This window comes from Castanea sativa, chromosome 2 (assembly GCF_040712315.1).
Source record: "Castanea sativa cultivar Marrone di Chiusa Pesio chromosome 2, ASM4071231v1".
NCBI classification, from domain to species: Eukaryota; Viridiplantae; Streptophyta; class Magnoliopsida; order Fagales; family Fagaceae; genus Castanea; species Castanea sativa.
In genome coordinates, this window is record NC_134014.1 from 7,986,363 (window position 1) to 8,006,852 (window position 20,490).

Here is a 20,490-nt window from a genome sequence, read left to right on the forward strand (position 1 = left end):
TGATTAGGGTTACTCGATGTATTTTTTAGAGAAAAAAAAATTGTACTGCCACACTCTGTATTTTTCCCTGATAATAGTGAAATTTCTGCAACTCCTTGAACGTAAGCAAATTACCGAACCACGTAAATATTGTTTTGTGTGTGTGATTATTTTTCTTTTGGCGTATGTTTTCTCTATTTTTGTTTCTCACAAGTTTGAAAATTTCATGTTATTTCCCTACAATGTTCATAAAGATTTGGGTGAGTAAATGTGCTAATTAATATCAGTGAAACGCCCTGGTTTTGTGGTCTTTCCTTCCTAAAGAATTCCACCTCCCCCAATAATGATGGTGAACGTTTATTTAAGTAATGATAACATGATATAGAATTTTAGGACTTCATGATATTACCTTAATAACTCTATAAGATGCTAATTATATAGAGCGATCACAACTTTCCATCTGGGCATGAAATTGCCTGTGAATAAGTGCAGGCCTAAGGATCAAACTAACTCGGGAATTCCCTAGTCTAGTCTAATGGAATGCATAAGGTTGGGTGCACACAACTGCGCATTATACTAGACTAGGAAAATTTATTGTATAGTCCAGGATATTAGCTGCTCCACTTGTATGTGAGGGTGGTCCACCCTCACTTATCAAAAAAAAAAAAAAACAAAAATTATACATGCAAAAAAGTTTTATATAAATAATTATTTTAAATTAATATGTTAGATCACCTGACTTAAAAAAAATGTATATATATATATATACATACATACATACACACATACATACGTGAACAAAATATGTTATATACTAAATAACCTATTTTTGACTACCTTAATAAAAAATTTGAACAATTTTACTTGTTAATCATAAGAATTTGAGTTCAATAAATATAAGAGTAATGTTACATTCATAATATTTTCACAATAATTTTATAATAAATTTTATGTGGTAAACTGTTACTAATTCTAATTTGGGTTTAATATTGACATGTTTTACCTAACAATAACAGGCTAACAACTTGTTACATAAGATTTATTATGAAATTATTGTGGTCACTTTATTATTCTCATATTAGCATTTTCAATTTACACTTTATCTTTTATTAATTTTTATTATTCTTTTTATTAGTAAAACAATTGTAATATTTCATATATTTTGTGTTATTTTTTTGTGACGTGAATATATTTAAATTATTTTTTTATTAAATTTTGTATAATTTAAATTTTATAATGACCGCCTTACCCAACAAAAATTCTTAAAACCGCTAGTGTTCCGGACTATACAATAACAATCCCCAGACTAGAGCCCATAAGTGTGTAACACGTCATGGGCTGCAGCATTTGTAGCATTTAATTTTAGACAGCTCTCTCTATATTCACTTTTTACGGAAATCGTTGGAGAGAGCGACACTGATCGGACAATTGAAGTGAGACGTGCTAAAAACAACAAAACGATTAGTCAGTTACGTAACAACGTACAAATTGTACAAATACAATAAATTTTGGCCAAACTTTAAGCAAGGTATCGTAGCTTTCGAAAACTTTGGCTAGCTTGTTCTTAACATTATGTGGGATATTTTTGAGCTCAGTTGGTTGACAGTCAGTTAGAATTTAATTGAAAATTGAAAATACCTTGCCATATGTGAATGTTCTAAGAGGCCTGAAATTTCCTAAGTTGCATTTGCATCTATTTAGTTCAACCTCATGAGTTTGCTTAATTTTACGTTTGTACTCGTTTTTATTTTGCTATTTTATCTATCATTTGTCCTTTTTTTTAATGGAGAAGCTTTAATAGCTTATAAATCTAAGATTAATATAGAATTACGTGTTTTTTTTTTTTATAATTGTTTTGATAATTTGATAGTTAAAATGGGAGAGACACATTTGAATCTTGGATGTCTCCCTTCAAAATACAAAAAAATATCAACTAATTAAATTATAAAAATTTTGACTTTTTATTATTATTTACAATAGAATAGTATCGTGTGATTTAAAATGAATTAGAAATGAAATTTTAAATGACATAATATAATGTATAACTGTATATCCATAAAAGCTTAGCCTTTCTCGTGAATTAAAACTTTCCAATTTCATAGCAATGGAGAGAAACTTGCCTCTAGCCAACTTTTTTTTTTTTTCATCACACCTAACCCCATTACCTAGATATCTTGCCCGCATCCCGTAAACAAGCAATACTAATAGATAGTAAAAGAGTAAGGACAAATGGAGAATTAAGGGCATTCGCCCAAGTTCCTCGAAACAGATTAAGGACATTCTAGTAGGGTAGAGCTCCTCTCTCATGATTGTTTTTTCTATGAAATATTTAGGTATTTTTGGAGTATAGTGAAATGGTGTTCATTCTTCTCACATTTACGATAGATCATATCATGAATGTGAGAGGAGGAAGCACCATTCATTGTAACCCGTGTGTACCTAAAAATTACTTGTTTTTTTCTTTGGTTGAAATATAGCTTAAGGAGGGAAAATTATTAGATGCTTTCATAACATGGTGACATTGTACTCTTTCTACTTATATTCATGATAGATTCTACTATGAATTTAATTAGTGGAATATCACATGATTGTGAGAGGGAGAATCATATTAATTATCACCATACTTCGAGAATACATAATAATTACTCCTATAAGAGATCATGCCCCAATGCTATGAGCATGCACTCTTCATGTTGGGATAATTGGAAGTGCCATCCAAACTAGCGGTTCAATGATTACTACTATTGGATATGCAGGTGTGCTTTTTAAAAAAAATAGTTTGTTTTATCTTTTCTCATATATATTTTTATTATAAAGAGATAATAGTAGATCCGAATCACACTTAGGCATATATATTATCTATGATTTGAATTTATTGTCTATGACACACATTTCCAAATGTGATTTTTTTCATGAATTAGAAGAATATTGAAAATACAATGATATAATAAATATGAATTTATATCATTTGTATTTTTTTTAAATGTTATTTTTCAATTTTAAATTTCAGAAATATTTTTATTCGTTTTTTAACCCCGAAAATGAAATTAGGTTGCATACATGGAGGAAGTGAGAGTTAGGTTAACAATAATGGTGGTGCCCATGGCCATGGGTCCCGTTAGGCCACTCATTCATTCTGCTACGAAAGTATGGCTTCAACTTCTAACTTTCCCTTCCACCAAATTTTTTTTTTTGTTGCTCTTTTGAATAAATCCATTCCACCAATATAAGTACCAAAACAATAATTAAATGAGACCGACATCTTCTTCTCTTTTTTTTCTTTTTCTTTTTCATTTTTTGATTTGAGATTGGTTTGAAATTTTTACTTAATTAAACAACCCCAACACCTATGACCCAACCTCTACCTCCCTCCCCCCTCTCACCCTAGTACCACTCGAACTTGGGTCTTCAAACTCCTAAAGCCTAAAGGCTTGGGAAAGTACCAACTCGCTCAACACAAACGATAGTAAATGAAACTGACTTAAAAATTGGAAGTTTAGCATAATTGCTAAACATATTGCCCAACTTGGCATATTTTGTCATGATTATATGCTAAAAATAGTATCAGTGAACTAGGTAATGTTTATATGTATTTTTATTAACTTTTTTCCGTTGGTTTATTTGTTTATGTACAACTTTTTAGAATCTCACTTCTTTATATATAATTATAGTTTTTTTGGGGGGTCAATTTTCAACAAATAAACGTATAAATTTTTTGGGCAAAAAATTAACCCAAATGCACATCATTTTCATTAGTTGTAAGGCTACAAGAGTACAAAAATGATTACTTGTGAACTTGTGTATAATTAATTTTAGAAAAAAATAGTTTCGTTTTCCCTTCTCTACGGGCATCTATGCTTGTAAATGACCATACAACAACTTGGACAAATTTTTTGTAGAGAGAGAGAAAAAAAAGGGGAAAAAATTGCTTGAAGAAGCTACACTGTTATCCATTTTTGGAGAAGCATAGTAACATAATTTTATTTTAGTTAATAGTTGTTGATCTTGTGTGTGCATGTGTGTGTGTTTTTTTTTGGGGTTGTTAGGCATATTTGGGCAAAAATGCTATATTGCATCACATAGCTTCATGCTATTTTATGCTTGAGTTGTAAGATAATGGTACCCTATGATATTATACATCTACCATGTTGTGATTCATGCTTACACACCAAAACATTCAATAATAGAAAAAATGGAGGTTTTATCTAAGTGAGTGGGGTGTTTTTTTGACTTTCGCATTAAGTATTATGAATTGGTCACTTGGTATTAAAAAGAAGAAAATTAAAAACAGACACTTAGAGCAAAATCCTATTATAATTAGAAGTTAATTTAAGTTATGTTTATGCTTTGACTTTAATATAATAGATATAATATATGATTGTTTAGGTGCCAATCCTTTCATGGCATTTTGCATGTGGCTTCATCACTCTTGCAAAGTTGCAATAATAGTATAAATTTCATTTTGTGGTCTTGTGTCTAAATAATAATATATTATAAAAGTTTTTTTTAAAAAAAAAAAAAAAATTTACCACCACTCCCCTTGGTGCGGTGGTCACTCTAAAAGTATAAATGATTATAGGATGTAAGGGGCAATGGTCGGGATTCAAGTCTCCAAAAGAGAGCTTCACATACATATACACTTATATTAGGCTAGAGTAGAAATTCTATCTTGTATCAAAAAAAAAATTTACACTTTCCATAATAGTAAATGTCAATTGTAATTACTTTAGAAATTATGATGGGAGAAAGGAAAGAAAAGGAAAATAACTACAATTTTTTCTTCCATTCAATGTACTTGATTAGATTGCAAAGGAGGAAGAGGAGGGAAAGAGCCATTCTGTGGGCCTTAAGAATCATTACTCTCTCCTTCTTCTCCCAAATTGGGAAGAAATAATATAGTGGGCCAGAGAGGAATAAAATAGTTTGTATGACCCTCCCACCAAATAACAAAATTTCCTTATCCTCTCCCCATTTTCCCTTCTCCTATTCCCTTTCCTCCTCTCTTCCCTCAAATCAAATCGTTGAAAACAACTTCGTCCCTTTTTCCTTTCCTCCATAGTCCATACTAGTTCCCTCTAACCAAACAACAAAATTTCCATCTCATCTCCTTTGTTTTCCTCTTCATATTTCTTTTCCTTCTTATTTCCCTCAAAGTAAACAGAGTCTAAAATGTACATTGAGCTTGGTGAAAGTTTTTGTTCCTTTACCTTTTTTTTAAATTTATACATATTCAAATGAAGCCATTATTTATAAGAGTAGTCAATTCCTCCCTTACTACACTATAAAGAAAAAGAGAACAATAGTAAGTCAAATTAGAAACTTTTATTCCTCGTGTTGAAAAAGGATGCTCTTGTTATTCCTTTTTTGGTTCACTTTTGGTGCTTCCTTTTTCTCTTTTTTACCTTCTTTTTGTTTTTTTAATTTTTTGTTTGTTCACTTTTAGTGCCCACTTTTTCTTTCAATTTCCGGATCCAAAAAAAGAAAAGAAAAAGGAAAGCCATTTTTCTTTTTTACTTTCGGTGGGTTTTCTTTTATTTCTTCGTAACATTCTTTTGGTGGGAGGAGTTAAACTAAAAATGTAGTTGCATATGTCTATTTGGCTTGGCTCACGGATTCACGGCTAAGCTACACACTTTGTACTTCCTTTCATTTTTCTGAGATTTATAAGAAGTGTACATACTACATAAGAGGAAGATGATCCAGTTCATCTCTCTCCTCTAAACAAAACAAATGAGAACTAATGGAAGGGATGAATGTGAGCCTTATCACATTACAATCAAAACATGTTTAATTCTACGAATGATTTTTGTTTTTGTCCCAGTTTTGGATTAAGCTTAAATTTACCAAGTAAAAGTTGGCTAAAGTAAGTCATGAATTCAAGTTCAAGCATATCTAACATTTAATAGTGGATTATGCATGAATCATGATATATAAATTGGAAAATCATTCCACTCTAGTTATATTAAAATATTGTACATTTTGTTATCTTTTCTTCTCTTCTCCTCTCCTCTCTTTTATCTCACTCAATTTAAAGCACAAGAACTATTAGAAAGAGGACTTCCAAGTTTTAGTGTCATTTTTGAGTTTCCAACAATAATCCTATAAATATATGCTACTAAATAATTAAAATGTGTGCATTTTTTTTAATAAAATAAAAATGAGGAAATATAAATAAAAAGAGCAATTTAAATTTATCTAGAATTCCTAATACCAAATAAATATTTCTAGATCTATTAAATCTAATAAGAATAAAGTACCTTTTGACCATTCAAGTCTATGGTTGTTTTTGATTCTCCAAAAAAAAAAAAAAAAAAGTCCATGGTTGTTTTCATTTTGCCACATGAAATTTAGTTAAGTGAAAATGTGCAAAGTTCATTTAACAATTAATATTTTATTTTACTGGATTAATAATAATAATTTACAAAGTGTCACATCATTTTATTGACAACATTGGCTACGCAGCACTAATAGTCATCCATTATTCGTTATGTTCATTAAGAGAGAGAGAGAGAGAGAGAGAGAGATTTATTCTTAATATTGGCTTTTAAAGAAGGCTTGAATTTAATCTTGAAATTGACAATGTGGTATTTATTATGATGTGATAGTTTTTTTAGGCTCTTTAGGTTGAGATTTCTTCCTTGGAAAAAAAAAAATTCCACAAGAAACAAGTAGAAGATGGGTATTTTTGTCTTCTAGTCTAAAATGGTACACTCCAACTCACTTGGTGGGTGCAAAAAAAAGGAATACACCGTGCATTTCGTGCATGTATTCTCTCTCTCATATTAGGGATATACACACCAAATGTATTTAGTACCACTTTGTGCAAAATTTACGTATCTCTTGCAAATATTTTTTTATTAAATTGAGATTCACTTTCATGTGAGAGAGGTATATATGTACAAAATATACGATATACTACCTTAGATAAAAATCACGTGTTTTTTGCAAATATATTCTATTAAACTTGAAACCAACGCAATAGTGTTACAACTTTTTTTTTAGAAAAATAGTGTTACAACTTACAGCATTCTCAAATTGGAGGGTCAATGACTCAATTGTACATTTCTAAATTTTAGAGGGACATTGTAACGAGGGTGAACAATTAGGATTGAAAAATAACAATTTCCTTAAAAAAATTTAAAAAAAAAAATAATAATAATAAAGAACCTTTAGTGGAGTGGCTGTTGAGCCAAGCCGACTAGTAGAGAAAGCGGCGGGTTTGGTTTGAAATTGAAAGAAAAAGAAAGAGAAGAAGAAAAAAAAGGGGAACGCAATGGCAAAATGATGTCAGCGGGTACAACCACAAAGACATCGGTTCGCTCAGAAAAGACACCAAGTAACCACTAACCAACACCAACTTCTCTTCTCTTCTCTTCTCTTCTTTCTTTGCCTTCACTGCTCTCTTTGCTTTTTCTACACAAATTGCGTTTCAGATCACCAACCCTAAACATTTTTTAACACTACTTCTCTCTCTCTCTCTCTCTCTCTCTCTGCAATTCCAATTTCAAAGCGAAAGCGTCGCAATCCGAAAACCTCTCTTGTAACTCTTAACACCATTCTGTTTCTACTCTGATCCACATTTTCCAAAATTTCGGGCATGTCCACTTCCAAGTAAGTTTTTTCTCTCTGTTCAAAACCAACTTTGAGAGTCTTTGATTGTTTCATCTCTCTGCTTGTTCTTGTTCCAGATTTTTGTTAGTTTTAGATTTTTTTTTTGTGTGTGTGAGAGAGAGAGAGAGAGAGGAAATGAAAAAAGTTTGTTAAGGGCGTATTTGGTGTTTAGACGAAAATTGAACGGCCATGTTTGTGTAACTACGTTGAAAGTCCAAACACGACTTTAAATAATTGAATAGGCTGTTTTTGGATTCACACTTAGGTAAACTGGAAGAAGAAAAAAAAAAAAAAAAGCAGAAGTCAACGTTGAAAGATTGATTCTAATAAGTGTTTTCATGAAATGGCAACATTTTCAATTTTATTTTGGAATGTCCAAACAGGTCCTAAGTAATTGTTTGTGTATTTTTTGTTTGATAATAAATGTGATTTATTCAAAGAAAAGGAGTGGGATCATGAATACAAGATGTGTACGTGAAATTCCTACTAAAAACTTACAATGGAAGAAATTATGATCTCAAAGAGAGATCAGTTAGTTACAAATGCTTATTTGGGGTTTAGACGAAAATTGATCGGCCTTGTTTGTGGAACTACATTGGAAGTCCAAACACGCCTTTAAATAACTTTTTAAGGCTTTTTTTGAATTCATACATGGAATCAAAATAAGCAGAATCCAATGTTGAAAGAGTGATTTTAAGTGTTTTCAAGAAAAAATGGCAACATTTCAATTTTTTTGATCCTAAGTAAGTGTGTGCGCGTGCGCGCATGTGTGTGTTTTTCTTCATTGACATCGTAGGATTTTAGAGAATTTTTGTGTATTTTTTTTTTTAAATGATGATTTATTCAAAGAAAAGGAGTAGGGTCATGAGTCATGAATACAAGGTGTGTACAATAAATTACTCCGGAAAGAGAGATCAGTTAGTTACAAATGTGCTTTAGTGGGTTTTGAATCCACTGCATTATTATGGCCAAATGGTATTATTGATTTATGTTAAAGCTTGTTTGTCAATTGTTGTTTATTGAATTAATTGGTTGGTTTCTGGTGATCTAGAGTTATGAGTACGGAGATTTTGGAGATTCAGCCCCAGGAACTCAAATTTACGTGTAAGTATCTCTTACAAAAATCTACGTCTTGCATATCAAGAATCGTGTGGTTATTTTTCCATGTCAAAAGAAACAATAATGTACTAGCTGGAAATTAAGGTTGTATAGTTTCATGTATTAATCTATATGGCGTGGTTGTAATTTTTAATACACATAGGTTGATCACTTATGGTTCCTTAGTAAGTTCTGAAACGGAGATTGAAAATGATATTATGTTTGCATATGACTGATTACTCCTTGAATGTCCGTGGGGATTGATTAGTAAAAAAAATGAAGCTGTGTCAAACTCTGAAGATGGACTCACATTGACCTTTGGAGTTGGTGGCATTCAATTAAATATCCAATGAACTTGATACATGTTTTTTTGTTCGTACCAGGTCATGCTGCTCTTCTTATGGAAAAGAAATCCCCTTTATATTCTAGTACATGGCCTGCATTTTCTTACTAATTCTTAAGCTGAAATTGTACTTCAAAAAAAAAAAATATTATTGGTTTAAGTTGTCTACTGGTTTTATAAGCAATGCTTGTGATCTTTGTTCGATACAAATATAATGTAAATAGATTTTTTTAGAAGTTGATATGTATTTATCTTAAGGCTTATGATACTAACAAGCTCTCTCTCTCTCTCTCTCTAGTTGAGGTGAAGAAACAAAGTTCATGCTCAATTCGACTGGGCAATAACTCTGATCAGTATGTTGCTTTCAAGGTACTAAGATTAGTCATGTGGATCATGCAGTATTTTTGTGTTTTCAAAACTTCCGAGCCTTTAAAAAAAAAAACTCTTTATAGTAAAAAAATTATGATCGATAAACTTCCCCAGTAGTCTGATATGATTTATACTCCAAAATTGTGAAATGAATATTTAATTGAGGAAACTTTAGTTTGATTGTGTAGATAGGTGGATAACTATAAGACTTACAAAATTTTGTTGGCAGGTCAAAACGACGTCTCCGAAGAAGTATTGTGTGCGGCCAAATACAGGCATTATTAAGCCAAAAATGACATGTGATTTTACAGGTATATCATATATGCCCAATATTGCCTAGCCCTGACTTATTTTCACCTTTACTTTTCTATTACTGATTCAGTATGTGCTTTGACATATTGCCTTCTGCAAAGTTTTTTGCTGTTTATGTTGTTGGCTCATTTTCTCTATATATACTGCTTACATCATATGTGCCATTACTTTAAGCAACACAATTTTTTGAGCAACATTTTGTACAACAGAAAATAAACAGCCTTGGTTTATTAAAAAGTGATACCTAGAAACATCATGTTAAACATGTTGAGAGAGAGCTAATTTGAACAAAGAAATAGAATTCCAACAAAACTTCTACTGAGCGGAACTAGAAAATAAAATCAGAAATTAATTCGTGTCATCCCCAAATATCTGCTACCAATGGGTAATTCTTACATGCTCTGGGAGCAATGCTCCCTCCTCTCACGAGGGGTGGGCCCCACATGTGGGTCCCACCATGGGGCCCACCTCTTATATGAGAGGAGGGAGCATTGCTCCCAGAGCAGCTAAGTTTTTTCCGCTACCAACTATAGTAGATCTTTTACTGTTCGCTTTTTTGGTATATGCAGTTATCATGCAAGCTCAGCGTGCAGCTCCACCTGATATGCAATGCAAAGACAAGTTCCTGATTCAGAGCACTTTTATTCCCTTTGGGTCAACTGAGGAGGATATTACTTCTGACATGGTAAGATTTATGGTTACCTTTCTAATTAGGTTACTCTTGATTTAGTATGCTAATTTCTTCTTTTGGCAGTTTGCAAAAGACAGTGGCAAATACATTGTAGTGAAGAAGCTTAGGGTGATCCTAACTGTTCCACCTCCTTCCCCAATACTGCTACCAATTAATGGAGTATTGAAGCAAGATCCATCTTGTGAAGCTTCAATGCAAAAAGAGATAGTACGGAGTGGAGTTGAAAACATACCTCCACCTCAGAGGGTAATTACATATATGCTATTGGTTTGAGCTATAGTCTTTTAGCAAATGTGATCTTGGAAGCATAGAGTATTTGGTTTTCCCCTGCTTATAATGGAAATAATTAAAGAAGCATGCCTGATGACTCTCAAAAAACAATGTCTTCTTTTTGTTGTGCCAGGTCAATGAGGATGTCAAGGGGATTGAAATTGCGGAGGAAATGGATGAGTTAAGAGCAGTTGATTTTGAGGACTCTAAACCTGTTGACAATGTGGAGGAATTGAAAGTGGTGAAGAAAGATGTTGAGCTGAATTTAGCCAAGGATTTTGAGGATTTGAAATTGAAGCTAAATGTGACAGATTCAACTCTAAGAGAGGTCAGTTTCTTTCATTGTAGATTTAACTTATAGCAGGGAACCTCGAACTGTGGGCTTACTTGTTTTCTAGTACATATTTGGAGGTAGAAATTCGGATGTGATAAGTCTCTTTATAAGGACTGGTTGGGAAATTATCTGGGTTCCATGAGTTATAATATGCTTTTTTGAGAGCGGACTTATCTGGAGATGGCTATATCCTTTTGGCTGTCAACTTTGATAGCCAAGTCCATGAAGGGTGGGAAAGGCCAATCATGAGTCGATATGCACCTAATTTGGGCTAGAAACATGACCCTTTATCATATAATCCAATCCCAAATTGAGTTCCTCAACTTTACTGACCAGAAGTTCCTATTTCTTTATACTGCTTTGAAATCCACATTTTTTGCATTTTGCCCTTGAAGCCAAGATTGCAATAATGGAGATTTGTGGGATTCTTGGCAGGCTGAATTTAAAACCATGAAGCTGACAGAAGAGAGGCGTATGACCAATCTAGAGAAGGATAGACTAAAGCATGAATTGGTGAGTAATTCACTTTCCAGGACCCTTTTCTATCATATTGTTCACTTAAAGGCTATAAGCTCAGTATCAATTTCTCTATCATCACCAACTTTTTGAGCTGTAAAAATGGTTGAGACAAGTAGATAAGCTAACACAAATAGCAATGATTATGGGTTCAAGTTTACATTTTACTTACACCTCTCTTTCATGCAGTGATTTCTTGAAGGGAAAGGTAAATTAATATAAATGGGGAAAAAAGATGATTTATTGATTTGATTTATTATATACTTTGGAAAGTTGATTATGCAATTACAGTGCATGCCCCTCTAAAAACAGAAATCTTACCGAATACTTCGAGCTTTTTTTCTGTTTTTGGCTTACAATTACTATTAGCATTGCATTTTCAAAAAGGTTATTAATTTTATACTTATTAACCTATTTTAAGATATGAGAGTTTCACCTAATGAAATTTCATAAGAAATCCCTCCTTCAAAATGGAATTAGTTATCCACGACTCCCCTCCATTAAATTTTTTTAGGTAGAATTAAAATAATTGCTTTACCATAACCTTTCTCGGGATGTGGCATGAAATAATTAAAATTCAATCAAATTTATGAAAAATTATGAAATACCCTCGTACCCCACTAATATAAGTTAGCACTGATCTTGAGAACTACTTTTGGTTCCTCTGGTGTGTTTGTTCTTCAAGCTTGCCAACATTGCTTGATCCACATCACATTTTTTGTCCTCTTTTACCAGCAATTTTATTAAGCTCCATATCCTTCTTGCTCCCTCCATTTGATTCTTGCTGCTTTTCCTGTCCTTGCCGTTGTTCTAATGCTTGGGGATGCGTAAAAATTAAAGAGAGCAGCACCAAATGTTACATTGAAACATTTACGCTTAGTTGATAGCTGGTCATTTTTCAAAGTTTGTTTTCCATTCTGAGAGACCTCAAACAGGCTTCTGTGCAGGAGATGTTGAGGAAGAACAGTGTGAAACGAGCTCAGGTGGGCTTCCCCCTACTGTATGTCTGTATGGTTGCTCTTGTCAGTGTGGCACTTGGATACCTTATGCATCTATAGAGGCGTTCTGTGGCCCTGGCATTGGACATTCTGAGACGCAACACTGGTCTTTAGTATACTGAAGAGGATCCGATATTATGTAATTAAAATGGTCTGACACCACAAATACTGTTTTGGTACTTAACATGTGATATAGTAGCCTCTATGAGTTGTGCATAAAAACAGAAGAGATAAGTAATAGAAATATCGGAAATTTTCTTGTGGTTGGTTGTATTCATATTGCAGTGAGAATATTGTGTTTTCTAGGTTTTCTTTTCCTAACACTGTGATTCTTTATTTGAATTTTAATGGTTTGGGATTGAGATAATATTAAAAGGACGTTATTTTAGTTGGGTAACATATGGCTTTTCAACCACTAAGTTGCAACTCAAATTTGATGCCAACCATTGTTAGGGTTTAAGCCCTAACCTGCAACTAAAGATTGGGCTATTGGAGGCCCTTTTTTTTTCTTCCCCTGGGTGCATGCCCCGCGGGGGGTGGGGTGGGGTTGGATAGGAAATAGGAAACTGTAAATGAAAGTGAATTTTTTCTTCTTCTTTTGTCACAATTGTCCTCATCATTCCTTCGAAGCCCCTTTCAACCATTGCATTCATGTTGGCTTCATGTTCTTGATCCTCTACTCCGGTTTTCTTTAATTCTAAACTTTCAAATGATTTGTCAAGAGTTTTATGGCTCAACTGACACCTCCTAATATTTCTAACAGAGATATACAAAGTTCAAATCCTCCTCTCAACTATCAAATTATCAAATAAATAAATAAACTTTTGAAGAATTTGTATTTGAATTAGTCAATCTTACACGCCACATACACAAGCTGGAGCAAAGCAGCCAATTTAGAAAATAATGATTTTCTTATTTTATAAATTATTAGCCATTAATTGAACATCTTGACATGGATGCCCTTAGGCACTGCCATAGATAACCTAGAAATCATACTTGGAAAGGGTGGCCAATTAGGTAGAGCAACCTGTGCTGATTGCAAACAAAGGGGAAATCAAGCACATTAAAATATCTTATGGGGAAGGTCCCTTTGATATCCAAATACAGTCAGGAAAAGTTGGTAATGATGGGGTAAATCATAAGAAAATTTTGGGTAGAGCTGAGCTAGATCTTCTATCATTTCTACAAAATTGATGAGGGAGGTTAGCATAATATCCAAGGGAATTCTAATAAATATCTCATGTCCCACTTTTAGTGTTTCATACTTCCAACCATTTTATGCACAGTCAACTTCGATACTTTATGAGGAATAAAACAAGAAAAAGGAAGAAAAAAAAAAAGATCGTGCATAAAATAAAATACTCAGCACAAATTTTTATTTGGGAATTTGATACTTCGATATTTTTTAACTGTTACTTCCATTGTTATCTAGAGTCTCGACAATAAAAGGTTAAGTGTCAACAACCATATATTCTAGAAATTCCATGTTTTTTAAGGTGCATAAATTATATTTTTCCTATAATTCTTTTTTAAACAATTTTCAAGGTGTCGAGAAAACCTTTTTATTTTTGAACACTCTTTTGACATGCACCAGATTCCACACCACCTCCATTTCTTTACAGCAGACTTTCGTTACACAGCCATATGACCAGTAAATACGATCATGCTTGTACAAGACTACAATACATCAGGGGTAAAAAATATATTAGAGAATATCATTAACCAATTATAGAATACAATCAATACATGCTTTGTGTAAGACAATCAGGCAAAACTTGCAAAGCTGTGTATACTCTATACTGTCAAGGACACAACCTCTTTGGCTCACAACCTCATTGACAAACTATATAGACACAAACTTTTGGATCACCACACAAAATCAAATTACACGCAGCCCAAGCTGAATCAAAATGCTGTTACCACCCTCTATGAAATCTCTTCAATATCAACATATTGCACACACAAAGCCGATTTAATGCCCTACCTTTTCTTTTCTTTCTTTCTTTTTGCCCTGAGTATCATGTCCTACTTGTAAGTTTCAGAAATTAGTACTTTTCATATCTTCAGTTGGATATACTTATCAATGCCACTGAACAACATCTTCAGTTGGTGAGCCAGGAACAAAGGGTACAAAACCCCGACCACCAAAAACAGGCCGCATGAAAGAATCATCAAATCTTCGCCAGTAATGGTGAACAGTGTGAGAAGGGATGCTTAGAAGCATCCGTAAGCTAGTTGGGTGATTTACATGCTGGCTGCCCTTGTCAGCCTCTGATTCATGTCCATTGCTGAGAAGTGGCACAATGACAGATTTAGGAGAAGATGGTTCGGAAGAGATCATGCTGGTGATTTGTTTTGATGGAGGAAGCAAGATCCTCACAAGTGGTTTAGTCATCAACCCGAATACCTGCACAGTTCCACAAATAGGAAGATAATATAAAATAAAATAAAACCTATTATTCGTGCATGACGCAAGGAAAGAAATCTTGAATGAACTTCAAGTTTTCATGGATTCTCCCACAATATAATTATGACTACATTGTCAAAATAAGACCATCATTAATTGTAACATTTACAGTCCAATACCACAATGTCCAGTTCAAACTTTAGAACTGCAAAAGTAAGTTGAGATCATGATCAGATGAAGTACGTTTTCCATTCACAGTCTTAATTTCAAGCCAAGAATATGGATTTAAGAAGTAATTTGTTTAATAGTATATGATACACAGTTGAAGTTGGAGAAACCACAAGCTCTCTCTTGGGGCATGTTTTAAGCTGGACATGTGGGCTTGATTGTAGGTTGCCTACTGGTTTCTACAGAGAAATGAGGTGATGTCTTACCACTGTGCTGAAAAGAACAACTGATATAGTACTGGTGATCATGATTGCATTTAAATGCAATTGAGTATGCCCTGACCTAGTAAACTGCAAGCATAAAAATAAGAGTTCATCATCATCATGATTATGATTATAATTATAATTGTAGTTCCCCATCTGTAATTCAGATATCTGCAGGGTACCAAGGAGCATAAAACCTCCATGGACCCCACCTCATTGAACCATTGGCATGAGGAAAAGACAGAGAACTACCAGAACTACATAAACTGAAGTTTGTGGCTCTTAGTATTTTCTAGGTGAACCTCATCACCCACTTCAGATTATGAAGTTATCCAATGTTCCATAGAAAAGGAGATTATTTGATATTTTACCTGATTATAAGCAAGTGCCATAGAAACAGCACCACGCATCAGACCAGCCCACCAAATTGTAACCTGCAAAACAAAGATCCAAAGACACATGTAATAAATCAATTTCTCTAAAAGCATCAAGATTGTAAGAGCAAGTTTGCAAAATGAACATACTTGTTGCTTTAAGCTGATTCTATCATGTGGAGAATTCTTGGTCAAGTTGGATAAGAAGGATAAGGGGAAAACAAAGGCTGCTCTTCCAAGCAGAACCAGTCCCAGCAGAATTGAACTCACCCCAACTGATTTTCCAGGGCTGAGGGGAATGATCAACAGAAAACAAATCAAAGTTACCCTCACATTTAACAAAAGGTAAACACTCTCCCTAATATTTTGCGACCAAGAGAGGTGCTTCATGGCAAGAATCTCCTTCATATGTATTAACCTTTACCTGTCACTTATAAATCTCCACTTATCAATATCCAAGGCATCCATTCCAACATAAAGAAATATAAAGATCTCAGCAACAAATGACAATGTAGCAAAAGCATGCCTGCAATAATTGATAAAGAGAACTGAAACATCATAAATTGTACAGCTAACCCAGATTCTCCTAAATGAAAACAATGAACAAGAATGTGTGCCAATTGTACATAATAAAAATTTTGGAGATAAAACATACTTTGTAGTCACTCTTGAACTTTCAGTCACATTATGCCATGTGTAGTGTGACATAACAATTCCACAAAAGAATACAGTGAGAATAGCACTTAAATAAAATAGCTGCAAGAAAAAGTAAATATTTAATCATGGTTAGACTGTCGGATAGGTTCTTAGTAAAAAAAAAAAAATGCAATGTTATATGCCCCATAAGTGGTAGAAAATCTTACTTCAGCTAGCATATATGAAAGGTAAGCCATGAGTATCATAAGAGCAACTTCACGGTCTGTAGAGTGCCTGTTTTCATCATTTAAAAAACAAAACAGAACACAAAATATAAGAAACTTATGAAAGCATTACCTGGAAACAGTAGGAATATTTCCTGTCATTTAAAAAAGACAATAACTAACAACAAAACTCCTATATCACATCAACTATATAACAGCAGCTTGGGTAGAGATGGGGAATAAACAAGATTCTAATTCATTTGAAGCTGCACTGCTGTCACTGGTATTTTTATTTTTCTACACTTCCATCTTGCATTAAAGAACAGTTAGGTATTTCAAAGTAGACAACATGACGATACTGACCTGCCAAAATAGAGCTTTTTAATCATGAATGCGCTAAGCAGTCCAGCCTGCAAGAGATAAGCAAAATGTTATTAGATAGTGTACAATCACAAGTATGCACATGTGACCAGAGAGAGACTTACTAGAACTCCCAGCATGGTGCTTGTGATAAATAGATACAAAAAGCTTCCAACAAACTGCAAAGCAATAACTGAGTCGATGTGATACAGGTCAAAGCTCTGGATCGCATTGAAAAGCACCACTGATGTGGCATCATTTACTACACCTTCTCCGAAAACCAGACTGTACAGCAAAGGTGTCTCATCCTGATTGAGCACCTGCACAGATGGAGCGGATTACTCTAAAGTATCTTTTTTGTAAGTCGTAATAACTAATAAGGACCTCAACTTCAATGCCATTTATACCTGCAAGGTGCAAACAGAATCTGTTGCAGAAAATATTGCTCCAATTGCTGCAACCAAGGGAATGAAATAAGTAAACAGGAAGGAAAGCTATCCCAAAAGAAGACAGAATGAAGAATAATTCTTATTAAAAAAGTGTAATAATGACTATACCGAGAATATCTCCTATCTTGAGGGAACCGATATTCATTTTCTGGAAAAAGTGTATAGCACCTAGGTCCAAAAACAAAATCATGAACATGATTAGAAACACAACTAGAATTCAGTACTAATCAATCCAAAATAGCATATTCATTCTTCATGATTAGAAAATGGGAAATCTATGTGATGAATCACACTTAGTCTCACTGATTGCTTGACCACCCCACAAAAGAATGTATTTCCATCAGCAGTGACTTCCATAACTTCTGAGTGAATTTGATTGTCTACATTCAAGTGTCTTACAAATACACAAAAAGAAGTTCAAAGAGTGTGTGAGTGTGTGTGTGTGTGGGGGGGGGGGGGGGGGGGGGGGAGTAGATAACTAAGCGAAAATGGAAATTGCATATCAGTCTCCTTGACTGTAACCCAGGGATATGTGTACAACATGCATACACATAGATGAAGATATATATCTCCCAATTAAGAGCTTGAGCACAGCAATAATGGCAAAGTTTAATTGGTGACATACACAATTGATTGAAAACCATTATTTTCAAAGCATTGGCAGTCCAGAAACAATTAAGCTAAAATTGATGCACAAGCTAACGCTGCAACAATTAACGATATAATGTTATTGAGTGTACCTAATGATATTATGGCAAATGATATCAGAGTACCAATTGCACCAAACAGCATTATGGTCATGAAGTTGCGAAAAAATTGCTTCTTCTTCACCTGGAACCTGGTTAGGATAATGGGAAAAAGATTAAAAAAGAAAAAGATCAATCTCATTAATGGGTATGTCTATCAAAACAGTTAATAATATTTTCTTCTGTTTTCTTTTGGACTTGATGTTTTTTTAGTGAAAGTTAATAATGTTGCTTCAATTTTTTCTTCCCTGCTTGCACTAATTTAATCTTATTACAGGTGCTAGTTGAAAAATACAATATACAGTGAAAGCAGCTAAAAAGCCAAAGAAATTAGTGAAACCAAGGCTTAATCATTTTAATGGAAAAAAAGGAGAGTTCATGTTCTTGAATTCTTCTTGGATGAGGCTGTGTTTTTCACCTTGCAAGATTGCAAGCTAAATCTATGTAGCATTTCATGATTACCAGCTTTATGAAGCTTGAGTACAGCATAATTCCAATTAACACATTAAGAACCAAATGTACAAATTCACTCATTAGTAGAAATTATTATTATATTTTTTTATAATTACTCATTAATAGAAATTATTTTAAATCAACCAAATAACCAATGTAACCAATCTCATAAGAAAGTCTCTCTAAAAATTCAAATTGACCCTCCTATAACACAAAAAATAACAAATGTGAACCCCCTCCCCACACCCCCCCTCCCCCCCCCCAAAAAAAAGTAAAAAAAGAAAAGAAAATCAAACTCACCCGGCATTGAAAATGATGGGCGGAAGAAGATAAATAAAGAAAAGATCTTCACTAAAAACCAATAGATGTGAGCTTTTCCCTCCTGTTGTGAGTAGTATAACAATTCCAGTACCCAAACCCTGCCATCAAACTCAAATTTTTTACTTTCACATACATACATTCTAACATACACATTAACATATATTCATACATAATTCCAATCCTGCATAGTCTCTTGAGCATCCCAAAGTTTTAAGACTGTGCCTTTTTTGTTGTTGCAGGCGTATGTATGCACATCAACTCACATTAAAACATACACTTTAACATAATTATGTATTTATAAATACATAATTCTGCTTAGCCTGTCGAGGATTCATATCCGACCCCAAAATTCTAGGACTGTGTATATGTGCCTGTACGTGTGTCTGTGTGTGTAAATATATATATATACACACACACATAAACTTACAATAGCGAGTGCAGTGATGGACTCGTTCATCCAGCGATTCTCCTCCAATAAGTGGCCGATGACTATGCAAGCGCAAAGAAGCGCAACGAAGAGGTTCATCGAGACAACTGAGCTGTGATCAGAGGTCGCCAATTTCGTTAAGAAAGCTCCTGTGTCCATTGCCATATATTATATATAATTTTATATATACACCACTAGCTCTAGCACTACTAGTCTACTACTAGTACCAGTAGTAGTAGTAGTAGTAAAAATTTGAAGAAACAATATTCTTTGTTCAAAGGTTGGACTTTGGATCTCTCAGAACTCGCATTTCAGACGCTTCAACCGACACCAATCTCTGCCAAAAAAAAAACCAAACAAAACTTCAAAAAAACATTGAAAACAGACACACCCACACCCACAAACACATATACACTGTATACAACAAAAAAAGTAAAATTAGGAATTTTCTTTTCCTTTCCTTAGTTTTCTCATTAACCAAACAGAGATGACTTTCTGTTGTTAATAATAAAAACAAGCTTGGAAGCTACTTTTTTTTGTTCTTCAGAACCAAAAAGAAAGAGAAATGATTAAATTTAGATCCGAATTTTGAACACTAATGAATCCACAGTTTAAGCAAACCTTTTAAAGAAGAGCAAATCTAGGAAGAGAAAAAAATTGAAACTTTAAAATTAAAAAGAGAGAAAGAGAGAGAGAGAGAGAGAGAGAGTTTATTACAGTTCGGACAGTGAGAAAAACACGAGTTATGGAAAGTGAGAGGCCGCGAAAGATATTTATATATAAGGGAAGGAAGTTTGAACTTGGAAGAATATTGACCGTTGATTGGGGTTGGTAAAATGTTATGATGAGAGATCTACGGCTGAGATAATCTAGGACAATGGTGACTCATTGTATGTGAATTTTTGCTAGTCTTGTTAGATTTTGGAAGTAAATAGGGGAAGAGAATTAAGAAGGAATGTGAGTCCCACTCGGATCATTGTGTCGTTGAATAGAATCTTATACATTTTTGGTAACTTTTGGCTTTGAAATTTTTCTTTTTTTTCTTTTTTGGGTTTTCACCAAAATTGAGATAAGAATGTAAATTAGTGAATTACATGAGGAAGTTTCCTTGGTATTCTTTTTGCTGTTTAAAAAAAGGGGG

The 20,490-nt window shown here is 33.6% G+C and overlaps 2 protein-coding genes across 3 annotated transcripts; one reads left to right on the forward strand and one right to left on the reverse strand.

Moving 5' to 3' along the window:
* Positions 1-7,271: 7,271 nt before the first annotated feature.
* Positions 7,272-12,794, forward strand: LOC142626109 (vesicle-associated protein 1-2-like). Of its 2 annotated transcripts, none has more exons than XM_075799896.1 (9): positions 7,272-7,590; positions 8,642-8,694; positions 9,330-9,400; positions 9,630-9,711; positions 10,282-10,397; positions 10,467-10,649; positions 10,807-11,001; positions 11,443-11,520; positions 12,459-12,794. In XM_075799896.1, the coding sequence occupies exons 1-9, from the start codon at positions 7,577-7,579 to the stop codon at positions 12,579-12,581; spliced, it is 915 nt and encodes a 304-aa protein (XP_075656011.1). In that variant the 5' UTR covers positions 7,272-7,576; the 3' UTR covers positions 12,582-12,794. The 2 variants fall into 2 exon arrangements, with proteins under 2 accessions (XP_075656011.1, XP_075656012.1); XM_075799897.1 differs by having other exon boundaries at positions 7,302-7,590; positions 12,471-12,794.
* A 1,414-nt stretch (positions 12,795-14,208) lies between these two features.
* Positions 14,209-19,659, reverse strand: LOC142626108 (sodium/hydrogen exchanger 1-like). Its single transcript, XM_075799894.1, has 14 exons — positions 19,350-19,659; positions 18,902-19,020; positions 18,143-18,240; positions 17,511-17,570; positions 17,361-17,407; positions 17,079-17,273; positions 16,957-17,003; positions 16,597-16,663; positions 16,389-16,489; positions 16,158-16,259; positions 15,884-16,022; positions 15,731-15,793; positions 15,363-15,446; positions 14,209-14,928 (listed from the first exon to the last, which is right to left on the reverse strand). Exons 1-14 carry the CDS (start codon positions 19,512-19,514, stop codon positions 14,602-14,604), a joined length of 1,614 nt encoding a protein of 537 aa, XP_075656009.1. The 5' UTR covers positions 19,515-19,659; the 3' UTR covers positions 14,209-14,601.
* Positions 19,660-20,490: the final 831 nt, after the last annotated feature.